Source organism: Macaca nemestrina, chromosome 17 (genome assembly GCF_043159975.1).
Source record: "Macaca nemestrina isolate mMacNem1 chromosome 17, mMacNem.hap1, whole genome shotgun sequence".
NCBI lineage: Eukaryota > Metazoa > Chordata > Mammalia > Primates > Cercopithecidae > Macaca > Macaca nemestrina.
This window is the reverse complement of record NC_092141.1, coordinates 15,884,982-15,893,453: the sequence shown is the minus strand read 5'-3', so window position 1 is coordinate 15,893,453 and position 8,472 is coordinate 15,884,982. Positions and strand designations below refer to the sequence as shown.

General features: G+C 47.3%; 1 protein-coding gene across 6 annotated transcripts in view; it reads left to right on the top strand.

Moving 5' to 3' along the window:
• Positions 1–4,488: 4,488 nt before the first annotated feature.
• Positions 4,489–8,472, top strand: part of LOC105473507 (tripartite motif containing 16) — a 55,521-nt gene continuing 51,537 nt past the window's right edge. For 3 of the 6 annotated variants that reach the window (XM_071082378.1, XM_071082377.1, XM_071082376.1), the window contains exons 1-2: positions 8,097–8,185; positions 8,342–8,462. Coding sequence is in view for 3 of the 6 variants with exons in the window: in XM_071082373.1 (XP_070938474.1) it covers positions 5,646–5,733; positions 8,097–8,185 (177 nt within the window). In the remaining 3 variants the exon portion in view is untranslated. Of the gene's footprint in view, positions 5,734–5,817; positions 5,916–8,096; positions 8,186–8,341; positions 8,463–8,472 lie in introns of those variants that run through there. The other 3 variants (XM_071082375.1, XM_071082373.1, XM_071082374.1) reach the window with 3 other exon arrangements.

Here is an 8,472-nt window from a genome sequence, read left to right as displayed (position 1 = left end):
CTCCTGTCTCAGCCTTCCGGTAGCTGGGACTATTCCCGGCCACTATTTCTGGCTAATTTTTGTGTTTTTAGTAGAGATGGGGTTTTACCATATTATTTGTATTTTTATTTTTAGTAGAGACGGGGTTTACCATATTATTCAGGCTCATCTTGAACTCCTGACCTTAGGTGATCCACACGTCTCAGCCTCCCAAAGTGCTGGGATTATAGGCGTGAGCCACTGCACCCAGTCAGCTAACTGAATTTAACCTATATCATGATCAAGTTGATTTTAACATCAGAAAATCTAGCTATGAAATTTTCTACATTAATGGATTCTAAAGGAAAAGTAAAACCAAATAACTAACTCAATAGAAATCATTGATAATGTTCAATATCTATTAATAATTAGGTTAAAAGTTAGTTTCTTAATTTTGATTAAGAAAAGTTTATAACAAAGAGAGAGCTGGAAATAGAGCAAGATGGCTGACCAGAGATGTATGGATCTTGCCCCTGCTCCTCCTACCCAGGAAGGACCAAAGCAATGAATAAACAGGTAAAACAGCTACCATTTTACTGAAATATTGAAGGGAAAGCACTGGAGTGCAGTAGGGGAGTGGAGAGGCAGCTGAGGTGATTGGAAATCCAGGAGAGCAGTGTGGAGTTACCCAGCCTCTGCAGCCCTATCTCCCCCACCCAGCTTCAATCATCCTGGAGACAGGAGGGACTTCCCTTTACAGGAAAAAGGTAAGCAGAACAACTCCACCAGCCCCCATAGCCTTACCCACAGTCCTTACTACAGGAGAATCCCACAGTCCTTGAAAGCCCTGAGCCTAATTTAGAGAGCTGTCTGAAGTTCTTGCTACCGCACTGCTCTGGATTAGGAACAGAAAGGGTGTGCTCCCAACCTCCACTCACCCGCTGTGAGCCAAGCTGTGGCAGCAGCAGCACCGTGCCATCTTGAGACCAGAGCCACCTCTGGAGTGCACCATTCTATGGGGTCAATAGCCACTGCACCTCTGCAGCATCAGGGCTCCATCTTCTTTCTACAAATCTCACAAGGGTGGCTAAACTCCATAATCCCAACTATGCATAGATTGGGCCTCGGATCAATTGTGATTCTGGTCCTGCATAACAGAGAAGACAACCCCAGCCGTCTGCACTTCGAGACAGAGGAACCACTTGGCAATCCTGCCCAGGGCAAATATGTCTTGAGCCAGCCAAACTGCTGACCACCATCCACAAAGCAGGAGAGGGCCCTGTGCCACCGAGCAGCCGACATGCTGCCCTGTCAGCAGAATGGCTATATTCCTGTGCCCACGGCCTGAGAAACAGCCCTGTGGTACCCACTCCCATTGTTGACGTGCCCCTGTCCTGCCCAAAGGCCCAACACCCCGATCAGGGCCTATGATGCAGCATCGTGGCTCACTCCTGGCAGACATGCCCTTCGGGCTGGCTGACCAGCTGTCCAACCACATCCCAGGCCTGAGAAACAATCCCACAGGGTGCCCCTGGAAGGCACGCCCTAAGGCTGATCCAGTAACTGTACCCGCACATTTCCAGCCTGAAAAAGTCTTTCAGGCCGCCCCTGGCCAACCAAGAAGCCAGGAGTCCACATCCTGAACTTGAGAAAAAACCCTGTGGGCCATGCTTAGCAGACATGCACGCAGGCCAGCCGAGAAGCCATGTGTCCCTGTTCAGGGCCTGAGAAACAGCTTCACAGGCTGCCCCAGGCAGACACCCCACCAGGTCAGCTAAGCAGTGTGCCGACATCCCAGACCTGAGAAATAGTCTCATGGGCCACTCCAGGACACACATGTCCCGGCCAGCCAAGCAGCTTTGTGCCTTTGTTGCAAGCCTAAGTAACAGCCCCGCAGGCTTCGCTTAGAAGACTTGCTCCCAGGACAGCCAAGCAGCTGTGCTCCTGTGTCCAGGGTCTGAGAAACAGAGCCACAGGCCACCACTGGCAGGCACCCTCTAGGCTGGCCAAGCAACAATGCATTCGTATCCCCACCCAGAGTTAACAGTCCCATAGCCCCAACCCCAGTGAGCCAGACCCCAAGTTGGTTGACCCACCATGTGCACAAGTGAGCCCCTGACTTGAGAAACAGCCCTGTGCAAAAGCCACATGACCACCACCACCACCTCTTAGCCTAGGCCGCTGAGACATTCACAAATGTCACCAGCATGCTTGCTTGTTTGTTTGTTTATTTATTTATTTATTTATTTATTTATTTATTTTTAAGACCGAGTCTTTCTCTGTCACCCAGGCTGGAGTGCAGTGGCGTGATCTCGGCTCACTGCAATCTCCGCCTCCTGGGTTCAAGCAATTCTCCTGCCTCAGCCTCCCGAGTAGCTGGGATTACAGGTGCCTGCCACCACGCCTGGCTAATTTTTGTGTTTTTAGTAGAGACGGGGTTTCACCATCTTGGCCAGGCTGCTCTTGAACTTCTGACCTCTTGATCCACCTGTCTCAGCCTCCCAAAGGACTGGGATTACAGGAGTGAGTCACCACACCCAGCCTGTCATTAGCATGTATTACAGCTGAAGAAACTATGTAGAGAATGCACTACTGCATCCACCTAGAACAAAAGCTAACACACTCCATTGAAGAAACACCCCAAGACCCATACGAATAAATCTTTCCCTGCAGAAGCTGCTCCATGAAATTGGAACGGTGATTGTTTCATCATATGTGTATAAATCAATGTAGAGCTGGGTGTGGTGGCTCATGCCTGTAATCCCAGCACTTTGGGAGGCTGAGGTGGGCACATCGCTTGAGTTCATTCAGGAGTTCCAGACCAGCCTGGCCAAAATGGTGAAACCCCGTCTCTACTAAAAATACCAAAATTAGCCTGGCATGGCAGCACATGCCTGTAATCTCAGCCATTCGGGAGGCTGTGGCAGGAGAATCCCTTGAACGTGGGAGGCAGAGGTTGCCATGAGCCAAGATCTCACCACTGCACTCTAGCCGACAGAGCAAGACTCTGTCAAAAAAAAAAAAAAAGAAAGAAAGAAAGAAAGAAAAAGGAAGGAAAGGAAAGGAAAGGAAAGGAGGAAGGAAGGAAGGAAGGAAAGAAAGAAAGAAAAATGTAGAAACACATGAAACATGAAAAAGCAAGGAGCAGGACACCTCCAAAAGAACACAATAATTTCCAGTAACAGACACCAATCATAAGAAAATATACAAAATTCAACCATAAGAAAATATACAAAGTTCCTGCCGGGCGCGGCGGCTCTTAGAAGGCTGAGGTGGGTGGATCACGAGGTCAGGAGACTGAGACCATCCTGGCTAACACGTGAAATCCCGTCTCTACTAAAAATACAAAAAAATTAGCCGGGCGTGGTGGCAGGCGCCTGTAGTCCCAGCTACTCAGGGGGCTGAGGCAGCAGAATGGTAGGCGGAGCTTGCAGTGAGCTGAGATCATGCCACTGCACTCCAGCCTGGGCGACAGAGCGAGACTCTGTCTCAAAAAAAAAAAAAAAAAAAAAAAAAGAAAATATACAAAGTTCCAGAAAAAGAATTTAAAATAATAATCTTAAGGAAACAGTGGAATTCAAGAGCATACAGTTACACAATTCAATTAAATCAAGAAAACTCATAATTTGAATGAGAAATTTAACAGAGATATAAAAAAGAACCATACAGAAAATCTAGAACTGGAGAATTCAATGAATTAAATGAAAAATGCAATCAAGACTCTTAAAAACAGACTAGACCAAGCATAAGAAACAATTTCTGGGCCGGGCGTGGTGGCTGGCACCTGTAATCCCAGCACTTTGGGAGGCCAAGATGAGTGGATCACCTGAGGTCAGGAGTTCGAGACCAGCCTGGCCAATATGGTGAAACTCCGTCTCTACTAAAAATACAAAAAAAAAAAAAAAAAAAAAAAATTAGCTGGGCATGGTGGCGGGCGCCTGTAATCCCAGCTACTCGGGAGTCTGAGGAGGAGAATCGCTTGAACCCGGAAGGCGGAGGTTGCAGTGAGCCGAGATCGAGCCACTGCACTCCAGTCTGGCGACAGTGCTAGACTCCGTCTCAAAGAAAAAAAAATTCTGCTCTATAACTTCACTTTTAACATTGTTTAGGTTTTTTTTTTTTTTTTTTTTTTGAGACAGAGTCTCGCTCTGTCACCCAGGCTGGAGTGCAGTGGCCGGATCTCAGCTCACTACAAGCTCTGCCTCCCAGGTTTACGCCATTCTCCTGCCTCAGCCTCCCAAATAGCTGGGACTACAGGCGCCTGCCACCTGGCCCGGCTAGTTTTTTGTATTTTTAGTAGAGACGGGGTTTCACCGTGTTAGCCAGGCTGGTCTCGATCTCCTGACCTCGTGATCCGCCCGTCTCGGCCTCCCAAAGTGCTGGGATTACAGGCTTGAGCCACCGTGCCCGGCCTGTTTAGGTTTTTTTTTAATTTTTTTTTGAGAGGGAATCTCGCTCTGTCGCCCGGGCCGCTCCGGACTACATTTCCCAGGAGCCTCGAGGCGCACTTCCACTTCCGGCCCCTGTGTCTGGAGGGGTTGTTCGCGTGGCGAGTGTCTGTCTTCCCTGTCCTCCCTAGCAGAGTCCCTCCCCGTGTGTGGACCGAGGAGGAGCAGACGCTGGACAGGGTGTGTGTGTGTTCAGCAGTGGATTGTCAGCCTTGGGTCCCAGCTGCTCCCCTTTGGACCTCTCCCTGGGCCCGCTGATCTGACTGATTCCTTCTACTTGGAGCTAGGACTCGGCCACCTTGACGCGCCCCCTCTGCCCCTTGGGTTTTGTGTGTGGGGGAGTGGGGGTGTATGTGTGTTTCCTATCTGAGACACCTCCGGGTCGTTTGCTCGGAAACAGGATGAGGGCCCGCATAACTTGGAGCACTTGGCTGGAAGGTGAGGCAGGTCGTGTCCAAGGCTCCCGTGCCCGGGCCAGGTTAGGCACCAACGCGTCTCTTATGTCTCTGCAGCCTGCAGTGTGGTGGAACCGTTTTATAGACTGACAGGGTGAACGTGGGAGGGGATGGATATCAGAGATTCGTTTATCTAGATTTTCAGAGAAAATGCTCTGATGTGAGTGTAAGCAGGTTACTCTCTGTGTCTCGTGTTCTTTACCTGTAATTTGAGGTTTGTTTTACCTACTTTTAAGTGGTGGTTGTGAGGATTAAATGGAATTTTGACATGCAACAGTTGACACAGGGCCAGACACCAAGTAAGGGATCAATCAGTTGTCGCTTTTATTAATAGTAGGCATCCATCTCCCCATTTGTTCATAAGAAGGAAACACCCAAGAAGGAAAAGTAACTTGTAGGGCACCCAGCCAACTAGCACATAGTGGAAATTAGAATCCCGGCACTCCCAGCAGGGCACTTTCCACCACCCTGCACTTTTGTATTCAGCAGGCACAGTATCTTTACTGCTGTCTGTAACTAGCTGTCTATGTTCCCAGCGTCTGACTCTGCAGGGCCCTGGTGGTATAAAGGTACTGAGACTTGCCTGTGTTTAGGGCTTCCTGAAGATTAAATGGCTGCTGAAGTTCTTGAGTTTAGCTTTGGCTCAAAAGATACTGCTTCAGACTCTGTGTTCTGAATAGAGTCTCAGAGAATGAAAAAAGAAATACAATGAAAAAGGAAAAAACTTCAATCCAGAATCTCTTGCCAGAGTTTCTGGGAGAATGCTGGCAATTCCCAGGAAGATATGTGGAGAACGGAAAGGTTGCTACACCCAAATAGTGTAGCAAAGGCTATGATTATGGAGGACTGGACCTGCAAACTCCAGAACAGAGGTAAGAAATAGAAATAAAGGGTCTTGCCATTAGCCGAGAATCTACAGTGTGCACACACAACCTCATTTTAGTTTTTCTTTACAGAAACCTTATAAAATGGATGTGGGCAGCATAGAGACCTTGGGCAAGTTAACAGTTTCTTCATCTGTAAATAGTGATTTATGGAAAGCACCTGGTGCATGGTGAGTGTGCGAAGAATGGTAGTGATTTTACTAATATCATTCCCTTTTAATTTGAAACTCTGAAAAACAAGATACCTTACTTCCATACTCTTTCCATTATGCCACCTGCCTCTCTGAAGGATGAGGGGGGATAAGTCAGACTCCTTGGAAGAGGAGAAAGAAATAGTATGGAGAGGCTGATGACTTGATTTGGCATTACAGCACATGGGAGAGCCCTAGTCCCTTGAAACTTCTATGAGCTCAGGGGTAGAGCTGGGGCCTGCGTCCCCAGGGTCCATGGCCCTGCTGCTCATTTCTGGCAGAATTAGGGACTGCTCCTTGGCTCTCTTTCAGTTTGCTCTCAAAAAGTGCTTTCTCTTAAGGAGATACAAAGGGATGCCCCAGATTAGAAGGGACTTCCATAGTCTATCTGTAGTCTGTTTGGCTCTCCTACAATATCCTGCCCTCAGGCCCTCTGATTTCTGGAAGTCCTGGAACTTAGGAGTTCCTAACTCTACCTTAGCTCCCACTGATTGCCAGTGCCCAGTACAGGGAGGGCACAGGCATCTTGTGGGGAAGTTGGATTTGGGAGTAGGACCAAACATATCGATTGTACCTTTTTTCCTTGTAAAACAAAGTATAGAAAGAAAGTGCCATAAAGTCTTGGTTAATGTTGACATGCAGAAAATATTGAGAGTAATAATTAACTGATGATTAAATGACCTTTCCTGAGTGCTTATTCTGTACCAGGTACTGGTTTGGGCCATTTATGTGCATTAACGCACATTGTAGCAGGGTAGGTACCATTATTATTATATTTTTTGAGACTGTGTCTCACTCCGTTGCCCAGGGTGGTGCAATCTTGGCTCACTGCAACCTCCGCCTCCAAGGTTCACGCCATTCTCCTACCTCAGCCTCCCGAGTAGCTGGGACTACAGGCGCCCACCACCACGCCTGGCTAATTTTTTTTTTTATTTTTAGTAGAGACGGGGTTTCACCGTGTTAGCCAGGATGGTGTTGATCTCCTGACCTTGTGATCTGCCCGTCTCAGCCTCCCAAAGTGCTGGGATTACAGGCATGAGCCCCTGTGCCTGGCCATTATTCTCTTTTTTAAAATTAGGAAACGGAAGCCCAGAAGAAACTTGGCTATGGTTATACAGAGCCAAGATGTAAAGGCAGCAGGCAGGCAGACTCCGGAGCCAGAGTTCCAATGACAAAGGATTACAGGAGGCATGAATTCTACAAAATTGTGAAACCCTGTACTTGATAATAACTGAGGCCTAGAAAGAACTACTTCTTCCCCCAAACACATCCACAAGGATCTTTAAGTGCTGCTTTTTGGAGGTGGGTGGAGAGAGGATCAAAGAAATAATAAACTGTAAAATATTAGGAAAATATAGATTGATATGTAGAATAAGATAAATAGCATGTAACCCTACTACCTAGAGAGAAGCTCAAAGAAGTGCTCAAAGGTAATATGATCAGCAGTTTTCTCCCTACAGGCAAAATCAAAATGGAGAAGTAAATTATGAGCGGAAGGTTGCTTGTTGGGCATAGAATCAGACCGAGGGAATTTGGGGCTCATTCATTAATTCGTTCACAATACTTAGGGACTACTGTCTGCCAAGTACACTGTGCTTGGTGCTTAGGACGCAGGGGTGAATGATATGACACATGCAATTTAGTGGAGCGTGTGTGGTGGAACAGACCTAAGATGGCCACAGACTCACCGTGGGCCTGGAATACTCACGATCGGGTGGCTGAAGGTGTCTGTGACCATGACTGCTGGGGTGGGCACTGCTGCCTTTTGCTGCTGTGATTCCCTTTTTCTTGTTCTATAAAATTGGTCACTTTCTCCATTTGAGAATAAAGGAGTTGAGCCTGGAGGTCTTTAAGCACCTCTCCAACTGTAACATTACACTTCTTGTTTTAGGGTTTTTTGGTCCCAAGGAACCTCATTTTCAGAGCAGTGGCTCACGCAGATCCTGAACCCAGTTAATGGTCGTACCTTTCCCTAAGTTTACGTTCCTTCTATCCTCTGAGATTATCTTTGAAGTCTCATTGTATAGATGTCTGTAAAATCCTTCAAGCTATGGACAGCCAAGGTCAGAGGCACATTTTGTCATGAGTGGCTGTTTCTAAACTCACAGGTTTGAGATATGTGAAGATAAACCAGATTCCTTTATGTCGATTTCCTCCCAGTTCTGCCTTCTGAGGACCCTGCTGTTTCCCAAAAGAGGTGTCTTGAGAAGGAAAATATGGCTGCTCTTTGCCAGACAGCAGAGTCCCAGGTGAGTTGGGGATTTTCCTCTCTTCTCGGAAATCTTATTTTAATTGAGTTGGGGATTTTCCTCTCTTCTCAGAAATCTTATTTTAATTGAGTTGGGGATTTTCCTCTCTTCTTGGAAATCTTATTTTAATTCCTGAAGCAAATTTCTTTCTCTTAGCATGAAGCTTGTCAACCGCATTAGCCACAGCAGTTTGAAAGGAAAGGATCCAGTGGCGGGGATGGACTGCCAACGAGATGGCGTTCGAGTGTTCCTCAGTTGTATGGCAGCAGCAGTGAAGGTCAGGCGGC